At 39.8% G+C, this 25,694-nt stretch overlaps 2 protein-coding genes across 3 annotated transcripts; one reads left to right on the plus strand and one right to left on the minus strand.

Annotated features, from left to right (window-relative positions):
• Positions 1–1,314: 1,314 nt before the first annotated feature.
• Positions 1,315–9,556, plus strand: LOC307037782 (transcription factor-like 5 protein). Its single transcript, XM_079678883.1, has 7 exons — positions 1,315–1,465; positions 2,237–2,801; positions 2,902–3,028; positions 3,128–3,290; positions 3,389–3,575; positions 6,097–6,238; positions 7,942–9,556. Exons 2-7 carry the CDS (start codon positions 2,245–2,247, stop codon positions 8,065–8,067), a joined length of 1,302 nt encoding a protein of 433 aa, XP_079535009.1. The 5' UTR covers positions 1,315–1,465; positions 2,237–2,244; the 3' UTR covers positions 8,068–9,556.
• Positions 9,293–25,210, minus strand: col9a3 (collagen, type IX, alpha 3). Of its 2 annotated transcripts, XM_079678868.1 has the most exons (32): positions 24,892–25,210; positions 23,992–24,060; positions 22,658–22,693; positions 21,923–21,994; positions 21,670–21,723; positions 19,888–19,923; positions 18,476–18,499; positions 18,213–18,266; positions 17,119–17,172; positions 16,892–16,933; positions 16,737–16,793; positions 16,574–16,627; positions 16,253–16,306; positions 16,044–16,097; positions 15,878–15,931; positions 15,699–15,752; positions 15,567–15,620; positions 15,423–15,476; positions 15,267–15,320; positions 15,116–15,160; positions 14,972–15,025; positions 14,790–14,843; positions 14,139–14,192; positions 13,728–13,799; positions 12,843–12,878; positions 12,637–12,681; positions 12,079–12,111; positions 11,241–11,387; positions 11,082–11,136; positions 10,803–10,985; positions 10,333–10,410; positions 9,293–9,802 (listed from the first exon to the last, which is right to left on the minus strand). In XM_079678868.1, the coding sequence occupies exons 1-32, from the start codon at positions 24,955–24,957 to the stop codon at positions 9,618–9,620; spliced, it is 2,037 nt and encodes a 678-aa protein (XP_079534994.1). In that variant the 5' UTR covers positions 24,958–25,210; the 3' UTR covers positions 9,293–9,617. The 2 variants fall into 2 exon arrangements, with proteins under 2 accessions (XP_079534994.1, XP_079534995.1); XM_079678869.1 differs by lacking the exon at positions 24,892–25,210 and having other exon boundaries at positions 18,476–18,494; positions 23,992–24,020.
• Positions 25,211–25,694: the final 484 nt, after the last annotated feature.

Genomic DNA, 25,694 nt, shown 5'->3' on the forward strand with positions numbered 1-25,694 from the left:
CTTTTACTTATAACAGAGTATTCCTACACTCTTGTACTTCTACTTTTACTCAAGTACAAGATCTAAGTACTTATCCCACCTTTGTGTATGTAGGAAGCTTGTAAATATTGAATCTAACATAGCCTAATGTATAGTAGACGATAGTACCTCGTATTATAGACAATTAACTTATGTTGTTGGTTCTTGTTAATTTCTTTATTTGTAAACAACATATCTTGACAAAAAATATTTTTGAAAGAGTAAGAGAGTGCAATATTTGCCAGCTTGACATGTAGTTGAGTAGTAGCATAATGGACTGGAAATACTAGGCCTACCGTTACTGGTGCTCAAAGTAATTAATGGGTCATTCCAGAATTGGAGGACATTTCATGTCCCCCATATAAAAAATCTAATAATCCATGCCCAAAATGCTAAAACATGCACTTGTTGTGTTAAACATACTTGTCTTGAGACAAAATGTATATAAAGTTGTAGAAAAAGTGGTTTCAAAATATTATTTAAATAATCAAATAGCTCTCGAACATCCCCTAAAATGGCCTTTTTCTCTTGTCCCGGCTTCTTGGTGACCAACTTGCATGTCAAATATAACATTTGAAATAGGGATTTTATTTACTTTTTTTGGTATTATTCTATTGATATATGTCTCTTGTAATGCTAAAATCAATTTTTTAAATCATAAACATATTTTAAATAACAGTAATTTTGCACAGAAGGGGTGTCCCTCAACATGCGTTCAACCCTGTTACCCAAACCTTTTTAGATTGGCACAGGAAGTGAAAACACTGTAAATCAGATGACACAGTGGAAGTGACATCAGCAAGCCATGTGCTAGTGCCATGGGTAGACCAAAACTAAGTCCTCTCTTTTATTTTTCATATTTTTACAATATTTTCAGTCTTAAAAGAGTGTGGCACTCTGACCCACTCAACCCTGTTACTGATATTATCAGAATAAAACATATTAATTTCAAAGTTATCTTTCTTGCATTAGATATCCAAGTTTGTCCTTGCCTTGGAAAGTAGCATTACATGCTACATCTAGCAATAATTCCTGAGGCTCAAATTAGCATTGATGTTCAACCCTGTTACTATAATTAGAGTAACAGGGGTAATTCTTCATTGGAAAATATACATTTGATGCCTAGCTGGGCAAATCACTTTTTTTGATGGTTTATTATCTGTTTTTCCTAGATACATAAAAAAATAAAAATAAAATAAAAGGTTCATTTTTCAAAAATGTTGGTGTCTAAATTGTCCTCCAATTCTGGAATGACCCTAATTAAGTTTTCATCAATGCTTGTACACAATTGGGTTATAGCACTACGGATATTGACAGTCTTTTCCGTTTGCAAAATATATAATACATAAAAAAAAAAAAAACCGAGGCTTCAGCCATGACAGCCACACAGTGTAAAGAGGTCCTTACTACCCAGCGTCCGTCGGTCAAGTAAGGAGTTGGCATTGAAGTAAGTAAAGGCCCAATAATAAGGCAAATAGAGTTTAATAATATATTTTAGCTCGTTATACATTTAAAGACGTGTTAGTGGACTTTTAAACATGTTTGTAATGATGTATCGTTATTTACCTCGATTGTAAACGTATTTTCAAATGTAACGTTAGGCCAAAGCCAACGTCTTGTCAAATTTAAGGTTAGCTTACTAGCTTAAAGTTCCTCGTATGCTAATTTAATGTCACGTAGTATTTGACTGCTAGCGGAATTTTTTTTACACCACTGTTTACTTGAAGTTGTGGATTAGTTTTTTAACATCAGTATTTTCCGTGTTAACATGTTTACGTTACAATGTTCGTTTCTAATTAGGATAATCGTTAATACTCTGGACAAGGCCGCTTACAGGGCGACATTAAGTTAAGGTCGGTTGATAACAATATATTAATAATTATAATAATAATATTAATAAGCTTAATTTGTTCAAAGTACTTCACAGTAGATAATTACAATCTCATAAAATAGTGACAAAAGATTGATATCACATCGAATACAGAGCCACTAAAATGCATACAATTATACAAATTTACCATTGAATTAACAGAATACAAAACTAATTTCAATTTAAGATAATATAATGGTGCATTAAAAGGAAGATAGTGCAAATTCACATTGTCATTAACATTTACATTGCGATTAGCATGGACTGTTAACATGGAATCTAGCTACTATTAAAAGCCTGTTCTGGTATAACTGAACGTTTTTTTTCTGCTCTTCATCCAAACTCTAGAGTGAAGTATGTCTTCCCTCTATGTATCACCTTCCTCCAGAGAACACACCTTTGACCCTGCTGGGGTGATTTTGAGCCAAGGTGGATGTTTGACACATGATCATGGGCCCATGATGGGACCTGAGCTCGGCATGATGGAGTTGTCAGAGGTTGAATATACAAACTTTCAGCACCTTATCCAGGCTCATATGGAGGCACACATTACCCCTTTAGATTTGCCAAATGCCAAATCTCATCCAAGTGCTATAGTGATGGTTAAAGACACCACTGGATCCACAGCACAATCCCCCTTAGCAACCACTCAAGCTATTGACCTTTCGACTTCAACTGATGACTACAGTCTGATGCCAGGAGAAAAGACACCAGTTTCCTATGGAGAGGTCCCAGGTTTTGTGCTGGCCAGAGTCAGAGGAGAAGACAGCCAGAGTGAACCTTACTCCAACAGCAGCTCATTTTCACAGAGAAAATCTGTATCTGCTGCTAGAGTTTGTTTGGAGAAGAGGTTTAACACCATGTCTGCTGACACCCCAAGACATCAAGATATCAAGTCGGCAGTTCTTAGCAAGTAGGCATTCCTATTAATGTGTATTACTACGTGTTAAGTAACAGAACCCCATAATGCTAAATTTAATGGAAATTACTAAATCTTTGTGGTTGTGTTTCAGTTTTCTGACAATGCTGCAGCAGTCTGCTGAGGCTCAAGATGCAGTCAAACACCCTCAAATGCGGTTTGATGTTTCCAGCCCATTTGTTGGGGGTGTATTTACCCCAATACCCAACATGTGTGAACAAGTATGAAACAAATATATTCAAATGCAATTTACTACAGCTTTAAGGGCATCACAGGCAGAATGAATTGATCAATATGTTTTTCTTCTTCCTGGACCTCAGGTGATTGGCCATATTCCTCACATGATTGAACCTAACAAGCACCAGGGTTTAATCATCCCAAAGAGTTTCTCAATTAATTTCTGCCCAGAGAGGGTTGGTACAAAATCTCAGTTCACCGGTGGCGGCAACCCAACAGAGGACCAGCTGTTGTTCAACATAGAAAGTAATAATCAGGACTCTTAACCGTGTCTTGTCAAAATAAATGTTTTTTTTCTTGTTTGTGTTCTATTTACATCTTATACACCGTGGTGTTTTCCATAGATGATGTGGTGACACGTACTGCCTTCAGGAAGCAGGATAGTACCCAAAGCTCTCAACCTACAAAGGTTGCTTCGACTGACCCAGACTTCGCCGGAAAATCAGGGAGCAGCACCAGGAAAAGGGCTCGACCCCACATGTCACATATCCAGCGCAGGGAGAGACACAACATTAAGGAGAGGGAACGCAGGTGAGCACCCATAACCAAAAGCTGAAAGTGTTTCTGCTCCATCATACATTTTTGATGAGGTTTAATGAAATATAATTTAAAAGGTGTATATGCCTTACTCAGCTTTCACTACAGACTGTGTCCGGAATGAGTTCCTTGTTTATTCCCTATATTTCAGCGATTTAAGTAGTCATCATAATGATATATGAACACGGTGAAAGAGAGAGTACTGCCAGTGCATATTGAATTAAGACAATACAATGATAATCATGTTAAACAACAAATATTTCAAACCATTTTTTCTTATTTTCATCATACGTATACAAACGTTAACAATATAAAATGTCAAACGTACCCTCTGTCCTTGCTCAACGTGGTACAGTCCCATCTACTATAAAGCCTATTGAATGCTCTCACTTCCTGTTTGGCATTTTGACCTATGACAAGCAGGTAATAGGGATTGGAGCTCTATAACAAACATTTTTGATCAATTGAGGTTACAATAACCAATATATACATTTGAAATAATTCTGTATTAATTGAGTGGATGTGTAATTAACACTGCTAATGATGATAGTATGTACAGGACTGTCTCAGAAAATTAGAATATTGTGATAAAGTTCTTTATTTTCTGTAATGCAATTAAAAAAACAAAAATGTCATACATTCTGGATTCATTACAAATCAAGTGAAATATTGCAAGCCTTTTATTATTTTAATATTGCTGATTATGGCATACAGCTTAAGAAAACTCAAAAATCCTATCTCAAAAAATTAGAATAGTTCCTCAGACCAAGTAAAAAAAAAAGATTTATAACAGCAAAACACAATCAAACATTTGAAAATGTCCATTAATGCACTCAGTACTTGGTTGGGAATCCTTTTGCACGGATTACTGCATCGATGCGGCGTGGCATGGAGGCAATCAGCCTGTGGCATTGCTGAGGTGTTATGGATGCCCAGGATGTTTCAATAGCGGCCTTTAGCTCATTAGCATTGTTGGGTCTGGTGTCTTTCAGCTTCTTCTTCACAATACCCCACATATTCTCTATGGGGTTCAGGTCAGGGGCATTTGCAGGCCAATCGAGGACAGTAATGCCATGGTCAGTACACCAGTTACTGGTGGTTTTGGCACTGTGGGCAGGTGCCAGATCATGCTGGAAAATGAATTCCTCATCTCCATAGAGCTTTTCAGCAGACGGAAGCATGTAGTGCTCTAAAATCTCTTGGTACACAGCTGCATTTACTCTGGGCTTGATGAAACACAGTGGACCAACACCAGCAGCTGACATGGCTCCCCAAACCATCGCTGACTGTGGGAACTTCACACTGGATTTCAAGCAACTTGGATTTTGCTCCTCTCCAGCCTTTCTCCAGACTCTGGCGCCTTGACTTCCAAATGAAATACAAAACTTGCTTTCGTCTGAAAAGAGGACTTTGGACCACTGTGCAACTGTCCAGTGCTTCTTTTCCTTAGCCCAAGTCAGACGCCTCTTCCGTTGTCTTGAGTTCAGAAGTGGCTTGACCATGGGAATACGGCTATTGTAGCCCATTTCCCGGACACGTCTGTGAACAGTGACTTTTGATACCTGGACTCCAGCTTCAGTCCACTGTCTTTGAAGCTCCCCCAAATTCTGGAAGCGACTCTTCTTCACAATGCTGTTAAGGCTGCGGTCATCTCTCTTGGTTGTGCAGCGTTTCCTGCCACATTTCCCCCTTCCAACAGACTTTTTGTGGATGTGCTTTGAAACTGCACTCCGTGAACAGCTTGCTCTTTGAGAAATTTCTTTTTGTGTCTTACCCTCCTGATGGAGGGTGTCAATGACGGTCCTCTGGACAGCAGTCAGATCAGCAGTCTTCCCCATACTTGTGATTTAGTTTACTGAACCAAGCTGAGTGTTTTTCAAGGCTCAGGAAACCCTTGCAGGTGTTTCGAGTTAATTAGACGATTCAAGTGATTCGTTGAACACCCTACTAGTATACTTTTTCATGATATTCTAATATTTTGAGATAGGATTTTTGAGTTTTCTTAAGCTGTATGCCATAATCAGCAATATTAAAATAATAAAAGGCTTGCAATATTTCAGTTGATTTGTAATGAATCCAGAATGTATGACATTTTTGTTTTTTTAATTGCATTACAGAAAATAAAGAACTTTATCACAATATTCTAATTTTCTGAGACAGTCCTGTATACTCAAATGAGTTTAGCATGCTATACCCACATGTGTTTTACTATGCTAACAATGCTCAGCCACAGAGGCCTAAGCTACACAACTAGGAATAAAGATTGGTTGTGCTGGCAGGATGGAATAAATAAATAACTGCAGAAACTAGAATATGCTTTGTCAGTCTGCAACCGGCTCTTCCAGTCGATTTTGATAAATGTTCAATTCAATTCAAGCACCCATCCCAAACATTCCCTGGTTTTAGGTTCTCTACTGGGAAGTTCCCAACTGATTTTGGTTTTAGAATTTCTTTGGCCAAACGACACATTTATTAATTAGAGAGATTATAAACATTTGTATTGTTTTCTGCACAGGAAGAGGATCCGTTTGTACTGTGATGAGCTGAACATGCTGGTGCCATTCTGTGAGTCGGATACAGACAAAGTCACCACCCTGCAGATGACCACTGCCTTCCTTAAATACATCTATAAAACATATGGAGACACCTTCAAAGAGGTACATTTGTGTTCTGTTAACTAGCATTATTCCTTTGTTTGATTTAACTTAAAGTTCAAATCTTATTCTTCTGAGTTTTAAAGTTTTAAATAATTAACTTGATTATTTTACTGTGTGGGAATGATCTAGTTGTGTAGTTTCTGTCAGACAGTGACAGTGTGAGGCTAAGGCTGCCTACATTTTCCTTATATGACATAAGCCTGTTTTAGTGTTCCTTTGCAATGCGTCTTATAGATGGACTATCTGTAATAAAGCACATAGAGGTTACGAATGCTTTGTTGTTAAGAAGAGGCAAATAGTCATGCACTGCACGGAGATGGCGGAGAGAACGCGCTCCGAGGTGAGGTTATACTTTACCCGTCTCGATGTGGACAATGCTCGTTGCCAAAAGTGCAATAACAGTTTAGCATGTAAGGGCGGTAACACGAGCAATGTGTCTAAACATTTAGTAAAAGTGCACCATATTCAGACGGAGGAATGCACCGTTTTCGACTGTCTTTCAGTAGCTCTGTAGCCCCATCCACGAGTAACTTTTCCACGTCAGGTGTGTTATGTATGCTAGCACCAACACACGGAGTTAACTACATGATACAAACATGGGTTAATGATTAGAGGTAACTGAGTTATTTACTTTGTTAAAGGTCACATGTCATGGCCATTTCCACTGATCATAATTCCATTGTTGAGGTATACTAAAATAGAAAAATACTGTGCAATTTTCCAAACTCACATTGGTTTCTCATACAGCATCTCTGTAAAGTATGTGTATTCAGCAGTATTCACTTTCTCCACTAAACGGCTCGCTGCAGCTCCTCCCCCCCTGACTCCCCCGTGATTTCCTTGTTTAGCGATACACAGCCAAACTCAACTTGAACACACACAAAGTCACAGCCGAAATAAAAACAATAAGTGTGGCTTGATATTGAGTAAGAAAAAGGTTTATAGGTTGATAAACGCTGTGAGAATGGGTCTGCAGAGAGAATTTTGCGCGATCCTAACTGTCTTTTATCAGCCTGCAGCAGGGAGCAGAAATCATTAGGGCTGCATGCACTGAGTGTGTGTGTGTGGATTGGTCAATTTGGACCAATCAGCGGGGGCTTAACGTAACGGCTCCACGGATTGGCCCATTTAGTTCCGGGTACGTGCTTTCGTAAGCACGTACCCGTAAGAATCAAATGGATGGACGTCATGATGACGTTTCACCAACGAGGCGTTTTGGGGAGGTATTTTCTGTTTTAGAGTTTTACTCGCTACAGAGTGTAATTTGAGGGTTTTGACTCTGCACACCGTTTACATGCAGAAAAACCTTCATAACACACAAGGGGACGGGTAATAACCGGAAAAGCATGACATGTGACCTTTAAAGTTTCAGCTATTCTGTTTACAGTTCTGTTATCACATTATTTAATACGATTTGTTAAAACATTGTTGTTTCTTTTGATGTGAAATATTATTTATTTAATTTATTTTGTTTAGATAATTTACCTTTTTTTGTGTTTTTTTTAAAAAGAACTGATAAGAATACCGTTCGAGGACCGAATCGATAAGCGGTATCGATAAAAGTAGTAGTAGTACCGTTAAAACCTTAACGATACCCATCCCTAATGAGTAGTAGAATGTTTCACCAGCACGGTCCTTTTTGGAAAGCTTTACTATTAATACTTGCTCTCACTAACCAGAAAGATGTGCTACTCTCCCCCCAGGAGTTTCAGAGGGCTTTCTCTGAGGGCAAAGAACACTTTCTGAAATCCAGCCCTTCTTCAGGCAAGAACCCGATCCAGCGGGAGATGGACACGGTGCTGAGCATCCCTCTTGGGGTAGAGCAATGACCCTTTCCATACTTGATCTAATACATCAGCCAGACATTTGAGATGAATTAAACATTCAAGCTTTGGTTGTTCCATGAGTTCTGGCTATGGGTTAGGTCAATGTGTTGTAACATTTTAAACAAAAAGCATCCTTTGAGAGGAGCTCTGCCTCTAACTGCATTACAATGGTTTATATATATATAATTTATTCCAGTCCCACAATTTGTGATGCTCAATCAGGGCTGTTCTTTTTCTTAAGACAACACTGCATCAGGCTGCTGTATGAATGATTTTCATGTCATGCATACTGTAGGTGGCACTGTTTCCCTTCGCAAACAGCTGTTAGTTAGACTAGATTTTCAACTCTTCAGCAATGAATTTAGTTTAAAATATCTGAGCAGCTTTTCATAATCAACTGTATTTTGATTGAATTTACATTTCAAAATGTTCATAGAGTATATTCAGTTCAGTTTTCTTGTCGACATAGATTTATTCTTAAATCATATATCTAAGTGTAAATGCACTTAAATTCATCTACACCTAATTTAAAGTTCTGTAAATGAATGGGATAACTTGATATGCATTTCTGTTAGCATATTCCTCTGACATGCAGACTGTTCATTTGATGCAGAGAAGAGTAATCCTTTACTGAAAAGTGGCTTTATTTGTTCTTTCTTACAACATGTCGCTGTAGCATCTTACTGTACATACAACAGTCACCCACAAATAATAAATAGTATTTAAGGTCATGTATATTTAATAGTTACAGCACCGGTAGTACATAGTGGATGTTGTCATTGTAGATTACCCAAAAAAAAAGACTGCTCCTAAGGTTCTTACATTTATTTTACAATGTCTGATTTATGCATCCACAAGTATTGTTGTTGTTGATTCTCAAAGTTAAAGAATCATTTAAAAATACAAACAAAGAAGCTGTAGAAAGAAAAAACAAGACTATCAAAGGGTAAACGTTTTTGCATTAATCTACACAATTTCTGGGCACCTGGGTATTTGTGTTTTTTATTCCTTTTACAATACACACACAGCTCCTTGACAGAGGTTGTTTTGCCTCTGCCACCTGTTTCCATATTTTACACTGTTAGCTTGTATGTTGGGGTAACACCTGTGATTGACCTGAATGGGCAATGATACATGCACATTCACCTCAGAGCCAGTCACTGATGTTTTTCTGCAGAAAAATGTTAACCAAGGTAATGGGGGCATGTACAAAGTTTTTATACACAAAAGGACTCGTCGTTCTCTTCCAGTTGTCAAGTCTTGTTATGTGATACTGTAGTATTTGGAGCATTGCTGTTGTTCTCTGGGACTCTTCTTGGCCTCGGTCCACTTCGTTTCTGGATGTCATTTTGATGTTTTGTCTCTCAGTTGCTCTGTTTTTCATCTCACTCCTCGGATGTTCCTCCTCTCCTCTCAAAATATCACACCTGTTTGATGTTACTCTTCCCATCTTGTGAGAAAGTTATTTTAATAAAGAGGACATTTTTTGTGACCACTCTCTTCCTTCATTCCTCCCTTCCTCCTCGAGGTGGAGGCACCAGGTTTCAGGATGTTTAATGGTTTTTGGGGTTGGAGGATTTTCCAGCGACTGATGCTCCCTGGCAGGCTGATGTGTCACAGATTCCAGGTGTTCCCTGGTGCCCAGTCCTACCCGCCCTGCCTGACTCTCCAGGCTCACCTGGATCTCCTGGAGATCCATCACGCCCGTCTTTGACAATTCCAGCTACTCCAGGAACACCTGTGGAAAGCATAGCAGGAATGAGCCAGAGACAAACGGAAGCGGTTGTTTTCTATGATATGTAACTGCCCCATTAGGGCCACAGTACGTACAAAATAATAATAATTACATAGCCTGGGTGGAGGGTAACATCTGGATAAAAAAACTCTGATTTACGAGATTAAGTGTTGAATTTAGAGGAACTACATCGCCTCAAAGGTCATTCACCTCACGCACAAAACACGGCAAGCAGTGGCGCCTGTGGTGCGATGAGGTTGAGGAAACTTGCGAAGTGAGGCGATGGGCTTCCTTATCAAAACTTCCCGCCGAATCTTTCTTGTTTGATTTCAATGCCAACATTTCAAATTACACAATAGACTCACATTGTCTACTTTTGATTTATCACCAATAGCACTGGTGTAGCTAATCCCATTTATGATGACTATGTTCCATTTGCAGCTGTAAATTATTCCGTATTTACTGATTTTAATAAGAGCTTAAGCTACAATGTTGTTAACTACAAATTAGATTGAAAGTTTCGGGCCACATACCTTGGTATCCTTGGTCTCCAGTTGGCCCATCAAGAGCTTTACCAAGTGATCCCTTATCTCCTTGCTCTCCAAGATTACCTGTAGTGAAAACAGAACAATTTAATCAATGGTGTAAAGTGTATTTCCCCAAGTACTGTTCTCCACTTGAGTAATTTCTTTTTACACGTTTAATCTGTATTTCAGAAATGTTACTTTTTATTCCTCTTTTTTTATTTGACAAGAGGTATTCCTCATTGTGAGCAGTTCCATTAAGGGGGATCGGCCCCTGTTAGTGATCGAATGGTTTCATTTGAATAACTGATCAAGGCCCACAGACCATTAAACCCAAAAAACAAGAATCAGAGAGAACTTCAAAACCATATGCCCATTTGTTTGGCTTTTCCTTTTCCTTTAATCATCTCATCACCCTCAGGTTTATCTTGTGATACGTTTTCAATAGATCAGTCCATACTGATTAGAATGTTTCACACCTCTTGTTCCTGGGTTTCCAAGTTCTCCTGGCAGGCCTCTGTACCCTGGGGGTCCACGGGAACCTGGATGCCCGATAGAGCCAGCATCTCCTGGCTCTCCTACAGGTCCTGCAGGTCCGGGGCGGCCCACCATCCCAGGGGCCAGGGGTCTTCGAAGGTTAGCCGCCAGCTGAGCAATCTGGTCTTTATGATAGAAAACACCATCGGGTTTATTATCCAGTTTAGATTGTATCCCACACTGGAGTAAATCACAGAACAAGGTCAATTAAGAAGTCTCACCATCGACCATTACGCCACACAGCTCTCTGATGTGTTGCTCACTCGCCAGTATACCCTGAAACACAAGTAAATAACCCATGTTTTCAGGCAGTTCATAAAATACAAAAATGTATGCGTCAATCAATCAGAAGCTCCTTAAAGATTTACAAAACCACTCACGGGTACACCTGTCTTTCCGGCAATTCCAGGCAGACCCTGCTCCCCTTGGAAGCCCATCAGTCCTATCTTCCCTGGAGGCCCTCTTGCTCCGAGCTCTCCTTGAGGACCAGACACGCCCTTAGGTCCCAGTTCGCCCCGCTTTCCTGACTATAATCACAGAGTAATATTCGTAAATAATTTGGTACATTTTGCAAAAATAAAGAAATGAATTTGTTCCAAAGTGGAGCTAAAAACATCCATAAGCGTCTGATTTGATCGTTTAATAAACACAATCCAAGGAGCACGCAGGTCTGTTGAGACAATGCGGGGGTGGATTAGGCGTCTCTAATTACATAAATTGTGCTGCTCTTAATGTGACTGGTCTCCCTTGTGGCTGTAGCAGCGAACAGGCCAATAAAGCCAAAGCAACAATACCTATCTCTAATTAATCCTATGAAACCTGGAATGTGAAGCAGAATCATGTGCATGACTCGACAAGTGGGCAGCAGCTCGGAGCTAGGCTCCATTTTAATGGTGAGTAAGGGAGCCGACACAAAGGGAGTTTGGAAACAAACTTGTGCTGCTAATTACACCCACACACACACAACATTGAAAGTAACTAAGTTGAGTGCTAATAGAGGTTCAGCTATGGCATCTTTAAAATCTTTTTAAGTGATCAGGTCCATGAAGGTGTATACAACACTGCAAACGTATCAGTAAACACAAGTAACAAAATAGAGATTCAATTCAAAACACTTTTTAGTCCCTGGGTAATCCGTAGAGACAGTACAGTAACACAAAATAAAAAAAGATGAACACATATTCAAGCAGAAAGATGTATGACATTGATGTCGCTCACCTCTCCTTTTTTTCCAACTGGGCCGAAAGGACCCTGAAAATAGAGACATCCTGTGTGTTTAGTTGAACATTGGCGAAATGACTTTACATTATTGAGCGTTACACAGCAAACAAACTGAATCTGTTTGGCAGTTTTCAAGTCAGTGCGATCCAAAGATTTCAATAAATTATACAAATGATCAAACCAATAAAATAGACAAAACATTTTAGAACATAAATGCATCGATTTAAATTTAAATAATGGCCATTATACATTCTTATAAAAACATAACAGATGTTTTGCTCTGATATCCTTAGGCAGCAAAAAGACTAAAGATGTTTAAAAAAAAAAGAGGCCAAAATTGACTTTAGGAAGTACCTCCTAAATAAGCATGAGAAAATATCAATTACAACTGATGGGAGACAATATAAAGATTTTCAAATATGTCTTGTTTAATGTGTTTTCTCCAGCTGAACCAATTATATAACTGATAGCTACCTGACAAAGAAATGTGTCTCTTGGACATTTACACTGTGTGTTAGGATTCTGATTGAACAGTGGAAACAAATATATACTTACAGGTTCCCCGTTCTCTCCTGGTAAACCGTCACTTCCTGCCACACCCTAGAGAACACAACAGATAACTCAAAGTTAATTTAGTTTTTTCCTATGAGTTTTCTTTAAATTTGAACAACCTGACTAAGAAACGTCCGATCTCTTGTTTCTCTTTGGACACACAGGAAGTCATTCTGTATTTTAGCTTGAACTCTGACTTAAATATTTACCATGTCTCCTTTAGCTCCATAAGCTCCAACGGGACCCTAAAAGGTTGAAAAAGTAGAGAGAGAGAGAGAATAAATGTAGAGATATTTGTGGAAGCCGGCTGTGCAGAAGGAAGGGGGATGAAGGGAAGTAAGGTGGGCTCGACGAGGGGAACCAGGAGCGGCATAAAGATGGGCTTTGTTCTGATCTCAGACTCTGAACAGGAGGCCTTTCTGTGTTTCTCCTGGCTGCCGTCTGAGTTCATACCACTAAGACTGAGGAGGGGATGACCTGAGTATTAACATGCTGTACCTGGATCGTTACATATCTGTCTGCCATATGCTGGTGTGCAGAGACGTTTGCTTTTATGTCTGTCCTTTTAATGTAGATTTCTTTGAGGGATCTGACCTACTGTGTTGGAGCTGGTGCTTTAAGTGAAATGATGATTGAAGATGAATCAACAATATGTCAACGTGTTGAGAATAAATAAAGAATTCAGTTGTTTCAGCGATCTATATTTTCTGAATATAAAGACCATGATAAAGACCTTGAGTTAAAACACATTGTTTGGTCATATTTCCTATATTCGTGTAGAAAAAATCTATAATATAATATGAAGTTTTTTTCCATAGTTGTCTGCATCACCAGCAAGATGTTTATTTTTTTTCTTGTTTTCTTGGTCTTCTATGATAGCTAACTGATCATCTGTAGGTCATTATGAAAGACGTGTTATGTTTAAAAACATATTAAAAACATAATTTAATCCAAGAAAATAACAATTGATAATAATGGAGAGAATATATTTGTATTACTGTAAGAAAGTTACAGCCATATAAGGTATCATGGATTACACCAGATGACGTTAAGACCTAGGGCAATTTTCATATCGTCACATACGTCACACTCACCCTTTCGCCAAACTCTCCACGGATTCCAGTTGGACCTGGAAGACCGGGATCACCCAGGGACCCGCTTACCCCCTGTAGTTCATGACAGAAACACACACACACACACACACACACACACACACACACACACACACACACACACACACACACACACACACACACACACACACACACACACACACACACACACACACACACACACACACACACACACACACACACACACACACACACACACACACACACACACACACACACACACACACACACACACACACACACACACACACACACACACACACACACACACACACACACACACACACACACACACACACACACACACACACAGCCAGTGAGTTTACCCAAAAGATATAACCTGATAATAGTTGATAATGTCGTACAACTGACCTGGAAACCTTTCACTCCCTGGGATCCAGCGTTGCCCACTGGTCCAATTCCTCCCTGTTGGACACAGATATAGTCATGTCATGAAACCATGAAGAGCTTACAGTAGGTTGAGGGCAGCATGATTCATGATGCAGTGCCGTGTTCGAGAGAAGTGTAATTCCCATGTTGTTTTATCTCATTTTTTCTTCGCCACAGGGCTGGATGTGAAAAACAATGACCTCCCTGTTTATAAATTCCTCTTTTATGAATACCTGCTCTCATCACTGGCCCTTCATTCCTAACTTAGCAAGCGACTGTATCAGCTGCAGTGGAATATCTTTAACCCTGAAGGGCAGTAGTTTATTATCCTGCATTTTTCTACTTTTATTTTAGCTGTATGCTGCTATGCATTGTGGTCTAAGATAGATGCTCTTTATATTCATGCTGGTTATTAGCTCAGCGCGCTTCAAAATGTTGGAAAGTCTATAAATGGGTTGAATTCAGCAGACCATCTGTGCAGCAGCAAGTCTAATGAATTGGCTCCCAAATGAAGCAAAATTATTATTTATAAATTCCATGAAGTAGATGCTTATGAATTACTTCTAGCTAAATAAGCAGTGCAGCAATTTGACCACACATACAACTTAGTCTGTAGTGTGGACATTAACTTACAGCCACTCCTCTGGCTCCTGATAACCCCCTCTCTCCTGGGATGCCGATGTCACCCTAAAGGAGAGGACAGATGGTGAGGAAGGTTTAGAGTGCAGACGCAACATTGTGGGGTTAAGTGACATGTCAAAGAAACTGTGGCCTGATAATACCCCCCCCCCCAAAGAAGCCCATCAGATACATACAGGAATACCTGGCTCTCCAGAGGGTCCCGTCTCACCGCCTTTCCCTGAGTCACCCTGATTTCAAAGAAGGGAGAACATTAAAGTTGTCCTGCATGGTCCTCTAGTCAGTTTACACTCTTGTTTCTACTTGGTTGTAATACTCACAACTCCCCCTTTAGACCCCTTTGTTCCAGCCCGTCCTTGAAGACCCTGTAACAGAAGAATCAAACCGCTACTTAGACTGGAGAATGTTTTTCAACTATTCTCTTTATTGTAATTCATCTGGGAACATCCAAGTCTATTTCAAAATGCTCACAGGAAGTCCATTTGGTCCTTTTTCTCCAACAACCCCATGGCGACCAGCATCACCCTATCAGCACAAAAACATTGACATTAGTTTCAATCACACAATCACTTTATTTGGATTTTCAACAAAGCCTAAAGAAAACAGAACGAAATTGGTGCAACTTACCTTCTCGCCGTCTAATCCTTGAGAACCATCTTTGCCATCTCTGCCAGGAATACCCTGTAGAAAACATCAAATATGATCCTCATGTTACTGAGAGGTGGTGTGAATTAGAAATGTATAATTTATAGACAGATATACAAAACTCACAGGCTCTCCTTTGGGTCCGGATCCTCCAGGGCCTCCTTTGGGACCAATTTTACCCTGTTGAAAGATACATTAACGTGTCATGTATACTTCTTTGTATATACTTGTGAAGCTTAATTAAAGTCTTCTTCTTACAATTCCTCCTTTGGGTCCTCTGAATCCCTGAGGTCCGCTTTCTCCGACGTCACCCTGGAGACATCAGATGAAACACAAACAGCTATTCATTGATGGGACCAGCCGTGTATCCTGGCTGTTAATTACCACCAAAGACTTTTTTTTGTTTTCAGATGTGGTACAAACAAGGAGAGACTCACTGTCTTTCCAATGACGCCGACAATGCCGTGTTTTCCTCTGAAACCAGGCAGGCCCTAGAGACAAAGAGAGGTCAAAGGAATCCAACTGTAAGTACACATATTTTAGGTGGCTGCATTGTGACTGATAAGAAGCTGAATACGGTGGTCATTCTAAAAAATAACTTACTCTGCCTCCTACAGATCCCATTATGCCTTGTAAACCTCTGAGACCACGTGGACCCTGAAACACATCATCAGAGGCATTTTAAAACATCATAAACAACTCAGATTGTGTCTCAAAACTTCCTGGGTAAGCTGTACTAAATATACTGATGGACCAAACTTCTTTGTAGGCAATGCATGAAAAATGTTGTGAATAATCTTTATGTAACTCACCTGCAGACCCACGGTGCCATGAATACCTGGTGGGCCGGATGGTCCAGCGTCACCCTAGAGACAGAGGAAGAAAGTTAGGATAAGTTGTTCAGTAACTAGAAGGGCACTCGGTGAGCGAAGACCTTTGCCAAGCCCATGCCCTATATGTTAATGTTAACTAAAGTTCAACATCATTTCTGTAACCACGCCATGATTAGGATCGATGCAAACACCTTCCACCATGTTTGATTCAAGCTAACAGTTTTTTCCTCAAACCAAATCGGACTATATTACTGATAGCAGACAACATATATATATATATTTGTTGCATAATGAACTCACCTTCTCTCCACTTTTCCCAAACTCTCCCTTGTCCCCTTTGTGCCCTGTGTGACCCTATAAGAGCAGAATAGAATACAGACATGATGAGTGTAAAAGAAGACATGTGTTGTGAGACTGCAAGGTGACATCGATCAAACAACAACCATGACAGAAAGTGGATTACCTTGAATCCTGGCATACCAGAAGGACCAGAGGGACCAGAGGGGCAGATAGCAGGACACTGCAGAGGACAGAGAAGACACATTGAGCAACTCATCGTATGCTTCTTCAGCTTGCTCTCATTATGATGCTCTCACAGGTGCGTGATTGAAAACTTACCAGAAGGTCCCCGCTAAGATCCTGAAGAGTACCAGGAAGACCCTGAAGAGAGGGAGGATTAACAACACACATTAACATTTGAAACATTTTGACACATCCCTGCCTCTGTGAAGAACAGACATTCATTCCAAATTGGGGAAATCTTGTGTAACAGCAAACAGCAGGATATCAGACTCAATGATCACATAGTACCAGCAGCACCAGTGATTCATGATAGCTGCACTTACTGGTGGTCCATCAGGACCAGATGGTCCGGGAAGACCTGGAAGACCCTCGGGACCCTGAGAATCAGATAGATAGCACCAAGATGAGTTGATAGAGAACTTTTATCTTTTCATTTATCAAAGTCTCAGCTGAGCAAGGTCATCTGGTCTCAGTTATAACAATCAGTTGCACTTTGAGAGTGACACTTCGCCATCCACCTAAACAGGTGGCAATTGAACGCCTTTTCTACAATTAAAAGTGGTAAAGTTTCTCTGTGCTCCCCTTAAATCTGAGTTTATAACTTGTACCTCTGAGCAGTTTAGTGATACTGCAACTTGTAATGGTATGCAAATTGAAAACCTCAAGCACACTGACAGCAGACTTTTCAGGGAAGTAGGATATATCTTGTTAGTAAAGCTTTTAAATCAAAAATATGTGCATATTGATTCTGAATTCCTCAACAGGGGAGACAAAGTCACAGTATAATGTTTAACAAGGCTGTTGTGTGGAAAAACACACATCAGACACAAATTATTATTCCAAGCAAGTCTTCGGAGGGGAACTCTAACTTCTTAAATTACAAATCACATTATAAAAAGGTGGTAAATAGTTGTTGTATCTCTGTAGAGTATAGTACCCGTTTGGGGACTGTATTTCTAATGCTAACCTCGACTTAAAGATTAATTCTGACCCAGACAATAAAATCATTTCACACTACTGCAAATAATACTTTAGCATCTACGGAAATTGAGCAAGTATAAGCATTTATTGATCAAAATAAAGTATGATCCAGTCGAGCCGAGCCTTTATTAACTAATACTAAATTGTCCTTCCTCTTCAGTGGTTTATCTTATTTTCCCGTTATGTTATTTACTAATTTAGGGTAATGTTTAGCTGAGATCAAAATAAAAAAAAACACCTGGATCTCAATCACTATCACATCTACTGTTTTTACCTTATTGCTGCACATTTTCACCTAAATTAAGTTTTCTGTAGCAAATCAGGTATCGAATTATATATGCATTAATAATATATAACTCAAATTATTTTTCCATTTCATTGAAAAGGATGTGACTCCTCCAGGAAGTATAATTGTAGAGGTCAGACAGATACTCACCGCTGGACCGTAGGGTCCGACTCCGCCTGACAACCCGTTGGTTCCAGGAAGTCCCTGAAAACAAAAGACACAGTGTTGGCATGACATCAAAGTATACGATGTATCACACAATCAGAGTGACAGGATTTTGTAATAGTATGTACAAGAATACTTTTTCAGGATGCAAAGAAGCTATTGTTTTATATAAAGACGATACAAATACATCACAATCTCCATCTTTCTACACATAGGAGTGATATAAAGAGAGAGTAATGTGTACTCACTGCAGCGCCTGGTCTCCCTCTGCCCTACGGAAGACACAGGAAGGCAAATTAAGTCACAAACACCAAGGGGATGATTAGATTTACTCACAGCATCAATATCCACCACGTGATGAGTTGCCGCATTGAATCCGCTTTGAAGGTTACCTCAGGTTATTGCTGTGAGCTAGATATACACTTTTACAGTCCAGTTAGATCAGAGCAAACTGCAGATGATATATAATGTGTCCTTGTGATGACCGTGGTGTCATCTGGAGTTGAACTTGTTGATAACCTGTGTCTCTACTCACCCTGTAGACAACGTTTGTTTATAATATTTTGTTAAATCTGAATTTTCCCCACCAATATCTGAGCAAACTGTATTTAAAGAGATCTGCGAGATGTGCGTTGTAGCCCCTCCAATCCTGTCTGAACCCAGTCCATTTCCCTTATGGCCTGCACTGCAGCAAACATTTATTTGGAAATTGGTAATATAGAAAAAAATGGTAGGCCATTGTAGTGGTTGATCTATTAATGTGTAAATAATTTATCTGCCTGTAAATACAGGTGTTAAAATACAATGTTGTTGTTGTTATGCCCCTACCGATATTAGGCCCTTGCCTGCAGCTCACTGATTATCTAAACCTATTTGCAACACTGGCACACACACATTTTCCACTATGCATCAAACATGCTACTGATTCCAACACCACAGTACAAATATTATTGTCAGCTTACAATCTGTTCTAAAATGGTTTCATTTTATGAAATGTAGCTGTTTTTTTCTAATATTCATATGAAGTGTCTCCCTTTTGTTACGGCCAAGTGGTTGTAACAAAGCCTCGCCATGTGCTGCAGGTCGGTGCAGGTGTTGGTTGTTTGGCTGATAAGTTGAAGTGTTGCAGCTGTGTGCTGGTTCAGCTGCACTCTTTGTTTCCAGAGCTGCTACTCCTTGGTCTGGTTGACTTTTTTTGGGAAGATTCACCATGAGTTTTTTGAAGGAAGTGGTTTCTGACCTGGGCTCAGATTGTTGTGTGCTATTCAGATGGTAAGTGTCAATTGTATATCATTCGGGGGCTACATGAACCTCGTTTATATCAGGCCTGATTTTACAGGGGCAGAATTGGTCTTAGAAAGAAATGACCATGTTGTTTATCACTACTATCATCATAGTTAACACCACACACATTAAATGTTGTTCTTTGTTCACATCCAACAATTGTGTGCGTGGTTTAATGGTTTTTAATCTGTTGTATACCGGAGTGTGGATGACATAGAGAGTGAGCTTTGTTAAACATCCTAAAACATTAGCAGGCACTCTTATTTGAAATAAATATAACATGGTCAATATGGTTACACATCAGAGGAATTAAGGAGCAACTGCTGAGAATCTCTGTGATGTTTATTAGGTGATGCATAGTATGTGGGGTACTTACAGGAGCTCCAGTTGGCCCGGGAGGTCCAGCGTCACCCTGGAGAGAACAAGGCAAAATCTCACAATTAACCTCTCGGACACAATCAAACCAAAAAGGAACCTTGAAATGTATAACTCTTTGAACATAACGCTGATCCATGTGTGGATGTAACATTAAATTAAATATATATATTTTAGGCAAAGAGTAGCCTATGTGGAGACATGTTTTGCTTTGTACAATTAAAACTATAGTTGAGGGATTAAACGGTTGACGGTTTTGCACGATTTCAGCCTACCAATCGGGGCTTTCATTTAACGGCATTATTTGGTTTTTGTCAGGGTTTTTTCTATGAGGCTTAGCGTATGATAGGCGTGTGTTGTGCCTGACATAACTACCGTACTAGTTCCACCTAAAGACACAATAAGAGAAGAGAAGCATTATATTACGCTATCTTGTGTTCTATAAAGACCTTAACATAGGTGTAAAGTCAGTCAGTGCTGGAAAACGTGTAATATCAAATGGCGTTTTGCCAATAAATTAATAAAGGTAATAATCAATTAATGAAAAATTGGAAGCTTGGACTTCCGCTGTAGCTCATAAATAAGTGGAAGATCGCAAATATTGCAATCAATTAAAACATAATTTGTCTTTCTCTTAAAGAAACCTCTCCTTACACATTAAGTTATCAGGCAATCTCCAAGTATTTTGGCTCGGATACTTGTTCGGTGTACATCTTCTTCTTTCCTTTCCTAATTTCAGGTAATGTTCCATAAATTATTTCGGTCAGTAAAAACAAACGACTCCTACAAAATCGTTCCTAGAAAAAACTATTACATTGTAGTTTTGTGTGAGCGCCTTATTCTCCAGACTAACCCCCCCCATGACCATTTATCTTCCTTCTGTGTCTCTTTGCTTACCTCCTTCACAGCTGTATTTGTGCTGTCTCAGAAGTGAGAGGGCAAAAGAAAACAGTCCTAACGCAGTGGTGATATTCTTTCTCTGCATTCCTCAGTGTGCAAACTAGACAACAAAGTACACTGAGGCACACAAATTACAAACAAATGGATGTGAGGTAGCCTGAAGTGACCTGGAATACATGACCTAATCTGAATTGTGATGAGAAAATGAACATTCATTGTTGTTAGCTGATTACTGCTTAGCACCAGCTTATGCACCGTCTCAAACAACTCTTCCACTGTGATCCTGCACCGTGACCCAGCCGTGACACTGCAGTAATCTGAGTCATTACGGACACTGGTTGACGCCAGTTTCCTCATTAGCTTGGATAATTAGTTGAGAAGCCAGGGGCGTTATCTGTCTTGACCGTGAGTTTTCAGCTTTACAGCAGAAGTCCCTCAATATTTATACTTGTATAACTTAATGTTTTATGTGAGAAATAAAAGTCCTGTTGGTGCACTTTCACCTTCACTCAGCGTCAGAGCAGCAGATCTTCCCCTACAGTCTCACAGGTTGGTGGGAAACATTTGGCATTCCAGGCCGGATTAGGGAAGCAGCAAGGAATAAATCTGATTCTGATCCCTCATTAAAAATAATCCCACCAGGAGGGAGAACCGTCTCGACAAATCAGTGCTGAAACGCTGGTCTTGTCCCTGTTAGACCCCCCCCCCTATAAACAGCTTCATACAGCAGCATCAAATACACATGTTTCTGCACACATGTATCTTACTCGTGGCTGACTTCAACTGGTTGATTGGCAGGCTAAAGTGGATAAGCTCTTAAAAACTAAATTGGGTGCAACCTTAGGCGTATCCTCGGCAAGATCAAAAGACTGAACACACTTACTGCTTCCCCATGGGGTCCATCCTTCCCAGCAGGGCCATCAGGACCTGTCAAACCCTGAAGAGCAAGCAAATATCTCTGTAAACATCACTGCCTCGTGCTCTGCTCGTGTTATTTTAAACATCAATCGATAGTCATTTCACTTTAGTAACAGAGACTAGTAGGCATTTCATCCTTAAATGGACTGACATGGACAAAAGGTGGTGTGTTGGTAGTATAAGGGCTGTCTGTGTGTTTGTGTGAATTAAACACTTACATCCACTCCTGGTAGTCCTGGCAGGCCTGGTTTTCCTGCTTCCCCTGATATTGCTGCTTTCCCTTTGGGACCCTACACAGATATGGATTTAAAGATTAGTGCACAAGAAATCAGTTATCAAGCCAACTGAACAATTGGGCTTTTTTTTAATAATATGAATAACATGAAATGCTCCCTTAAAAGAAAAAGCACTTTATGGGAGTGTTTCCTTATCAGAATAAAGATTAAAGGATTGAAGGTTTGGAGAAATGTGTGGGTTTTTTGGCTACATAAAGGGACTGTACAGAAAATTGTCAGGGGGGAGAAGGACTCAGAAAAGGGGGAGGGCATTGTAATTATACCTGTCAGAGGGCAGGGTAGTAGTGGGAGAGCAGTGGGGAATAGTGTTTTTCTTATTTTTTCTTGTACTTTTTTTCTGGATTTCATTATTTCTATTGTATATTATATTTTCATAGAATACACACCTTCCCCTTGGGCCCTGATTCATTGCAATGCACTTTGCTATGTGTGAAAGACAACAGTCTGTATCAGGGTTTTATTAATGTGTACACTGCTGGTGAAGGTTTTTTTAAACTTGGCACACTGATACAGGTTGCACTTATTAAACACTGTTATATTTCTAAGTCAAGAGGATTGTTCAACTAAAATATAAATAGCGTTATGCGGTTGACATTACTTTAATTATTTAAATACAGTAACTAAATAAAACTGACTTGACTAGTTGGTTAAACTTACGGCTTTCCCCGGCAGTCCAGCAGGTCCATCTTTGCCCTGTTAATGAAAAAGGAAAGAATATTTAGTATAAAATGACAAAACGTGCATTATATTCATTCATTCATCCAAATACTTCCAGAGACGACAGTGTTCAACTGTAAAGACAGAGTTTTCTGGATAAAATCCCTCAATAGCTTCAGTGTTATACCAACAACAGAAGCTAAAGCAGTGAGCCTAAGTAAAAAGGATATGCTGTTTAGCTTCTGCAGCGACTGGGGGTTAGAACAAACACCACTAAACCGCTCACATGATGAAGGCTTCAGTTTGGTTTGTGCAGGGGGCTGAGAAGCGGGGAGGAGGTGTGAGGAGAAACTCTAGAGGGTCTCACCGGGTTGGGGAATGTATGAATGGGCCCTCTGTGTGCCCAAACTTTAGAGCAGTCACAAAAATAATCACAACGAAAGACTTCCTGAAAAGGCTATACAATATTTACAATGTCGCTCTTCATTTAACAGAAAAAGTTCGTAAAAAATCAAAGATATAAATGTCAAGGTCATAAAGGGTTTACCTTGTTAACAAAGTTTTCTTTTCACTTGGCTAACCCATAATTACATTTCCTTTCGTCACCTACATTTTTTAACCATATACCAACACCCTTTATAACAGCTAACTTTGTTTAACAGTAATATCCCTTGCATTTCATTTGATTGTTACTGTATTGTCGGCATTAATTGACAAGACAATTTTGACTACAGAAATCCAGCTCACTGATATGATACTGTCTGAGTTAATATGGCCAAATAAAGAAGAAGCAAAGCCATCCCCTGTATGATTACAATCTAAGCTTTTTTTAAATTCCTTTAAACCATACATGTTGATTTAGTTGACACACTTAAACCCTGCCTACCTGTTATGCATGGTTATGATTTTATGCGTGTAGGAGGGGCTTTGGGGGAGGAGTCAATGAGATAAAAAGTAACATCTAGAGACATTTCAGCCGCATTTATGCACAATGAAAACACTTGGTCTCCAGTAGTAACTGGGGGGATTGTTCTTAATACTACAAGACAAAGATGTGAAGCCACTGAGCACCCCTCAGTGCAAACTGTAACTTTAGAGACTGTGGCACAGATTTACAAATACTTTTAAAACGTTTTGATATGTAACTCGACATCCAATTTTTTCATAAAATAAGACCAAGTTAATTCATCACAAAATAAAACGCCCACTTAAAAGAGGTGATACACATTTGTTTGATCTACTCACAGGAGTTGGTTTCATCTAAATGAAGCAGACATTATAAGAAGCACATTCATTTAAAGTAAACATAAGCTTTTGCCATCAAGTCAACTCACATCGGTGCCATCCTTTCCGTCCGGCCCTGGGGTTCCTTGTGGCCCGGTGGCTCCTCTGGGGCCCGGTCTCTGCAAGAAAACAATTTATCAAAATCATGCATCCTCTCCATGTCAAAAATACTGTATAAATGACATGGGTTAGTGGTGGTGTGACATAACATAGAGAAGATGAGGAATTTTTGGTGTACTTTCGCATCAACCATGATAATAAAATGTGTTAATATTTCTAAAAAAGTAACTAGAGATCTTCAATTCAATGCAAACCATGCCAAGTGTACCTAAGCTTTACATCTCTACTTATCCACTAAAAGAAGGCTACAGTACATTTCTAATATTACTTTTTGATGATGATTCAAATAAATCAGTAATAATTGTCATCGAAACAAAATAAACTTGTTATTTTTTGCTGAGGTCCTTCCGATTGAGCCCCTGCTTCAGGGAGCCGGAGTGAACAGAGGTGGCATTGTGCGCAGGGGCACTGATCTCCAATTCGTGCATTCCACAGGTTCAGGGGAAAACATAACCCCAACTTCACCAAACAGTGCGAAAGTTACAGCCACCTGCACACAATTAGGCTGATATGGGAGAGAGAAAAATAGGCCTGCAAAACCTGAGAGACAAAATAGCACTAACATCCACTCAAAGATAATTGTACAAGAGTAGCTACTAAATATCAGAGCAAGCATCAGGTTTTATGTTGGAAAGTATCAAGCATGCAGGTCAAGGCTTGAACAGCTGTAAAAGAGAGCGACTGTCATCACCATCAACACATGAATTATCAATATATGGGCCCACAGGTGACAGTTCTGCAAGTTAATGAACATTAAACGGTACCAGCATAAGCAAACATCCCCATTAAGATAAGATGCAGCCAGCTAAATGAAGGGATGCAATCCTTACCTGGGCTGAGGATGATGATAAAAGCTGGCACAGTAAGAGCACCCAAAGCGCAGAGAACACCGCCATGGCTCCTCAATAAACCCGAGATTATGCGGAAAAGGTCAAATCCCCGGTAACCGTTCCTCTCTCTCCCCCCGTGTGACGGCACGGATTCTCTCTTTACCTCGCGGTGCAAAGCTCCTGAATGGCTTCCTCCTTGCGTCCAGATAAACCCGAGCCTCCAGCCGAAGGGGCTGAACTCAATGTGGAGCACTGACTGCACACAGGGGTGAGGGGGTGAGGAGGAGAGGAGGAGAGTGAGGGAGACACACAGCTCAGGAAAAACAAAATTTCGGGCACCTAGAAAGTGGGCTGAGCTAAACACTTTAGAAATATGCAGGGGTCCATGCTTTGACCAATTAGAAAGTGCCAAAACCTCAGAATTAGAATTCGTTAGGGGTACTGTGTGGATTCAAGGAGTTACAGGGCTACTCCCATAATGAAAAAGACTATTATACAGACCAGGCCAAACAAGCTAAAACTCTCAAGAATGTAGGATCCTACATTTCCCATAATGCGATTCAACATCATGTCTTCATCAGATCCCCCTACCAGGTGACCACTGTAGATGATCTGGAGTCTAGTTTATGACATCTCAGGAAACACTGAAAAAGTACAATGTCTCACAAGTTCAAGTCAGATAAACTGTCAATACCAATAGTTTACCATCACATAAAACAAGTGATCACAATAAATTAGCTCCTTTGACAATTGAATATCGTATTGTGCTAACAAAATATATATTTTCTGTCAATCGACAAACT

Source organism: Notothenia rossii, assembly GCF_949606895.1.
Source record: "Notothenia rossii genome assembly, chromosome: 4".
Lineage (NCBI taxonomy): Eukaryota > Metazoa > Chordata > Actinopteri > Perciformes > Nototheniidae > Notothenia > Notothenia rossii.

What these genes read in the sequence shown, in the direction of transcription:
- LOC307037782 (XM_079678883.1), top strand. Translation starts at nt 2,245, where the DNA reads ATGTCTTCCCTCTATGTATCACCTTCCTCCAGAGAACACACCTTTGAC. An exon ending in AAGTCGGCAGTTCTTAGCAA is followed by an intron (nt 2,802 to 2,901) that starts GTAGGCATTCCT and finishes GTTGTGTTTCAG; the next exon opens with TTTTCTGACAATGCTGCAGC. An exon ending in ATTAAGGAGAGGGAACGCAG is followed by an intron (nt 3,576 to 6,096) that starts GTGAGCACCCAT and finishes TTTTCTGCACAG; the next exon opens with GAAGAGGATCCGTTTGTACT.
- col9a3 (XM_079678868.1), bottom strand. Translation starts at nt 24,957, where the DNA reads ATGGCGGTGTTCTCTGCGCTTTGGGTGCTCTTACTGTGCCAGCTTTTA. An exon ending in CTGGACTGCCGGGGAAAGCC is followed by an intron (nt 21,995 to 22,657) that starts GTAAGTTTAACC and finishes ATATCTGTGTAG; the next exon opens with GGTCCCAAAGGGAAAGCAGC. An exon ending in CCGGACCCAAAGGAGAGCCT is followed by an intron (nt 15,477 to 15,566) that starts GTGAGTTTTGTA and finishes TGTTTTCTACAG; the next exon opens with GGTATTCCTGGCAGAGATGG.